This window comes from Montipora foliosa, chromosome 1 (assembly GCF_036669935.1).
Source record: "Montipora foliosa isolate CH-2021 chromosome 1, ASM3666993v2, whole genome shotgun sequence".
Classification (NCBI taxonomy): domain Eukaryota; kingdom Metazoa; phylum Cnidaria; class Anthozoa; order Scleractinia; family Acroporidae; genus Montipora; species Montipora foliosa.
In genome coordinates, this window is record NC_090869.1 from 13,700,503 (window position 1) to 13,705,551 (window position 5,049).

At 37.8% G+C, this 5,049-nt stretch overlaps 1 protein-coding gene across 2 annotated transcripts in view; it reads left to right on the forward strand.

Annotated features, from left to right (window-relative positions):
- Positions 1–4,393, forward strand: part of LOC137975134 (uncharacterized) — a 16,098-nt gene extending 11,705 nt beyond the window's left edge. Inside the window, exons 2-5 of one of the 2 annotated variants that reach the window (XM_068822211.1) lie at positions 637–857; positions 986–1,067; positions 1,195–1,344; positions 1,608–4,393. In XM_068822211.1, coding sequence (XP_068678312.1) covers positions 637–857; positions 986–1,067; positions 1,195–1,344; positions 1,608–2,149 — 995 coding nt within the window. In that variant the 3' untranslated portion in view covers positions 2,150–4,393. The remainder of the gene's footprint in view (positions 1–636; positions 858–985; positions 1,068–1,194; positions 1,345–1,607) is intronic. The other variant, XM_068822218.1, reaches the window with a different exon arrangement.
- The last annotated feature ends 656 nt before the right edge of the window (positions 4,394–5,049 follow it).

Below are 5,049 nucleotides of genomic sequence, written 5' to 3' on the forward strand. Positions count from 1 at the left end.
ACCACTATGGAGTTTAACTGAGTTCATTTTCAATATTCTGTAACGGTATTCGTCAAGGCGTTACTCAACAGAAACTATGTTAGTTGTACAGCGTGCATGTTTCCAGCTGTTTATAGTACACAGCTCTATAATATTACAAAAATACGCTACCTGTCGCACAGGAATAGTTCGTTATACTCCAAACCTAAGTGAAATATTTTCCTCGTGAAGTTCATAAAATAGATTTGATATTCTGTGTCGAATGTTTGATTAGATAATGATTTGTGAGTACTTGTGATCCTCACCTGATAGCCATGGCTTCATGATTGAATTATGAAGCACATGTTTTTTATCTATTGAATAAAGGTTTCCTTATCCCATAGTGTCCGGTACTTCGGTCAAAAATTGAGAGTAAGATCCTGATATCATCCAACGTTCTTGACATTGGTACAAAACCTATTTTAGATTACTTGGCTTACAAATTTTGCCTCACTTCAGAAAATGCCAACTTAAAAAATTGTGTTGTAAGAGAAAATTGCTTAACTAGATAAGTGCAAAGACTAAGTATCCGTTTCGTTTAAAACTCTCACTTCAAAACTACATCCATTCAAAGTAAAACGCAGTTTTCTTGACTTACTGTAATTGTTGTTTTTCCAGGACATTTCTTGTTTGGTCATGTTCTGCATACAGCTGTCGTTTCAGACGAATTTCAATGTCACCTGAAATGCCTGGGATCTAGCAAATGCAAGTCATTTAACGTTCATCCTCCGGAATCTGGTGGCAGTGGACGAATTTGCCAGCTGAATAATGAAACAAGAGAAACAAAGCCAAGTGATTTTAAGAAGAAGAAAGGATCACACTATTACGGCCCAGTAAAGGTTGGATGAAATTATTCTTACATTTCAATGAAATGTACGGTTGAAGAATGCAAATTATTAATAATTATTTATCGATTCTTTGGTGCATTTCGACCGTCGCCTTTCTGATGAAATTTTTCTCATTTTAGATTTCCTGTGTTGATGTTTCTACGCATAAAAGCTGGCACCAAAAAAGCAAGTGCAGCCACGACCCAACCCGTACGTCGAATGGCAATTAGCCAATTAGCTCACTCGTTATAAGCCAGCAGTCACTAATTAGTAACTTGTCGTTATTGCATCATTTTTCTTACGAGTTTGTAAAGTTAAGCTAACTCTTACTGAACTAACTTCATTTCAGCGAAACGAGGAGTTAACCCTAATCATCCCGCCTTTTCGTGTAAGGACATATTAGACGCAGGCGACTCTGAAGGAGACGGGTATTACTGGATTGACCCAGAAAATAGTGGAAACCCTTTAAAAGTCATCTGCGACATGACTACTTATGGAGGTGAGATTACGATGCTCATTCAGCTGCCCTTTTGAAGTCACAAAAATGAGAGATAATAAACACATGAGCCAGTTTGCAGCATTATTTACACCAATCTGATGGAATTTCCTAAAGCTGACAACATTAAGTCGTGACAATTTACCACTATTAATTGTTTATATTTACTACTATGTTACTATTCATCGCAATAAAAATGCCCTTGTTGAACTGTCTGTTTTTATTTTGTCTCTGACCTTTAACTGTTTGCTGTTGATTACTTCCAGGAGGCTGGTTACTTATCTCCAATATTGTGTCAAAGATAAGTCCTCCCTATAAAGTGCCGTTAAATAACTCCTATCGTGGCATCGCAAGCGGTCAGATGGTCCTCAGTAAAACAGCCATGGCTCAGTTACGGGCCATTTTGCCATTCACTCAACTGCGATTCCACTGCAGGAAACAAAAGGGACGGACGTTCCACGTGTCAACTGCCGCTAATAGCTCTGGCGAAGATGTAGTCAAGTATTTCGTTGGTCAGACGGATGTCCAACCAAGCGCCTGCCAGTCATTTGTCAAAATGGAAGACGACAACTCAAAGTTGGCGCAACTTTGTAACAAATGGGGATTAGAAGGTCTGCGGTATGAAGTTGGCAAATGGGGGCACAATCGAATTGAAGACAGGTTAAACATCTACCCTGCCTTTGCTTTTGGTACTTATCACTGGCTAATTGATGGTTCATATCGGTTGTGCGATGATTTACATCCTGGCAATTCTGGTTACCTTGCCTTGACCCCTGGTGATGACTTTTGGAAAATATTTGTTCGTTAAAACGCTTGTCCTTAATGGTTATCATCATCATTTCATTGCCATCATTATCATTTTATTAATTTAAGATACAAATTACAGTGATAATGCTTCGCAACTTGCAGGTAGCAGGTAGTAGTTAAGAGTTAGGGATATCATTTATATATATCAAAAAGAGTAGAGGACTAACACAGAACCTTGTGGGACCCCGCAGGACATTGTATCTTTATTATTTAGCGGATACTTTCATTTCTACTTCAGTAGTTTGCACACGTCCACTTAAGCGTGAAGAGAACCAATTGTTTACAACGCGTCTAATGCCATACTGATGTAACTTACTTAGCAAAACTGTGTGGATGACTGTATCGAATGCTTTTTTAAAGTCAATGAAAATTTATAGGTGTATAATTTCTTGTCCATTTTACTTTGAACAGTATTAACAATATAGATCGTTTTCACGTGACGTCATCATTTTCTAAAATCCAAAACTAAGGAGCCACGAAAGTTTTTATCCTCATCAGGCATAAGAGGCGGTAAATTTGTATCCATTTGCAATTTTAAAGCTCAATAGCGTGCTTCGTTTGGAAACCAGAGCATTTTGAATTTCTGCCGGAGTTATAGCGGTGCGTGACACCAGGCGACGATCGAGTTTATTGAGAAATATATATTTATCTCATGGTTTTCAGCCTTTTTAGAATTTAAAGCATTAGGAAAAGTGCTTAGGTAAATAGCTGTCTGTTAAGTACAGATGATCACTCGCCTAGATAGCCAAATTAAGTAACAGATGTTGACACTATTTTCCGGCCGCCATATTGGTGCACCACAGATGTGCACCAACATGGCGTTTTCATACTGGGCTCTGTAAATTTCTGCGAAACATTTCGACGAATATCTGAAGTTTGGGGAAACGCACAGGCCTAAAACTTGGAGAAGTGTCTTCTTCATTTATCTTCTACAACATCAAGAATTCTTGACTTTTTCCACTGGATGGTTTTCGATTTATTTTTTTATTGCTTGACAGTGAAAACGTTCTATATATTATATAGCTGTTTTTTTCCCTTAGCAGCGCGCTCTCATTGGTTACTTCGAGGTCACATGACATCTAACAATAAAACTGTTTCCCGCCAAAAGACTCTGAGCGGGCAACAGTGTAAAATCTATGACGTCAGAGGGGAACAGTGCACTGTTTTTTTTTTTTTTTTGAATTAATTTTTTTTTTTTATTCCACACACACACAAAACAAACCACTTACTTACAGGATAGACATATTTACATATTTACAGTAAAACAGTATACATTGCCACCCCTACCGAAAAGAAAATCAAAGCATTAAAGTTTAAGGGCTGTCAGTTGCAAGGCTGTTGCGAAAAGGCGGTGAAGGATTTGTTAGTTTAGGGACTTATCAAAGTAAAAGAGGCAGGAAAAGAAGAGCGGGTTTCTAAATTAAAGTTTTCAGTAATTCCCACTTTGTTTGTAAGGTGCCTGCAGACTTTTGTTCAAATAGATAGGTCGACTTAAGGTATCTGAAAAAGCCTTCTACCTTTGGTAGCTTTTTACTGTTTTTACAAATCCAGATATCATGTCTTGCTAAAAGGAGGCAAAAATTCATTTGGCAATGATTTTTGGAGGAGTCTGGCATCAAACCTAATGCTATGAGAAAATTGAATTGAAGAATGTCCAAAAAGCGGTCACTCTGGGACAAGACCATAAGAGGTGACTAAGTTTTTCTGGTTCATCGTTGCAAAAGGAGCAGTTTGGGTAGTCTTTTAGGCCGATTTTAACTAAGAATTCGTTAGTTGCTATTCGTCTGTGCAAAACCTTGAACTGGAATTCGAGAAGTCTTGTGCTTGTACAGCACTTAAAAGCTAGTAGGTAAGTCTCATGCCACTTAATACATTGTTCGTCTTCTATACCGCATTCCTTTATCCATTTCTGCTGAGCCTGCCTAGGAGGTACCATTTTCCTGGATATAAGTTTTGTGTAAACTAGTTTGTTTGCTTTTTGAGCTTTCAGTAGTTTAGTTGAAAAACTTTCATACTCGTTTTTAGGATCATTGGGTACAAAGCTGTTTTGATGTGTTTTCCATAAGAGTTTAATTGTGGACAAAATTCTGCAGTACTTAAGAGGGCAAACTGTTATTCCGTACCTAGTCTGCAATTCTGTGAGAGAAAGAAAATTATTGCAATCGTCCTTCAAATGTTTCACCATTGTAACACCTGCACAATGCCACTCAGGGTAGTAAACGGGGCGGTTGTCAATTCTAATCAGCGAATTATACGAGCGAGTGATTCTCTGAAATTATTCGGCCTTCGAAATTAATTTCTGCCCAAATTTTCAGGACTTCACTAATAAAGCTATCTTTAGATTGAAGAATATATTTAGAGTCATTTGTGTTAAGGTTGCCAGTAAGAACTGTTTTTCCGCCGAAAGCCTTTAACTCAAGATCAAAGAACAATTTCCATTTGCCTCGGTTTTCTGCATCCAAATATGTTTTTATCCAGTTGGCTTTCAAAGACTTACTAAAAGAAACAATATCAATCATTTTAAGGCCCCCGTTTGGATAGTCATTAATGATAGTGTTTCGCTTAATTTTGTCTCCTTTACCATTCCACAGGAAGGCGAAAAGAAGTTTGTTTACTTCTTTAATAGCCTTTGCATTTAAAGGTAGCGGTGATAAGATATAAACAAGTTGCGAGACAACAAGGCTTTTAAGTACTGCTATTTTACCCATCAGTATCAATCTGCGGTAGTTCCAGCTGCTTAATATATTCCTGACCTTTACAAGTTTTTTGTCGTAATTTAAATCAGTGGTTTCCTCCGGGTGAACTGAAAGCCAGATTCCTAGAGTTTTCACTTTGTATTTTGGCCATTTAAAATTCCTCTCAGGAAAAGGAACATCACTGCTCCCACATTTTGCTCCAATC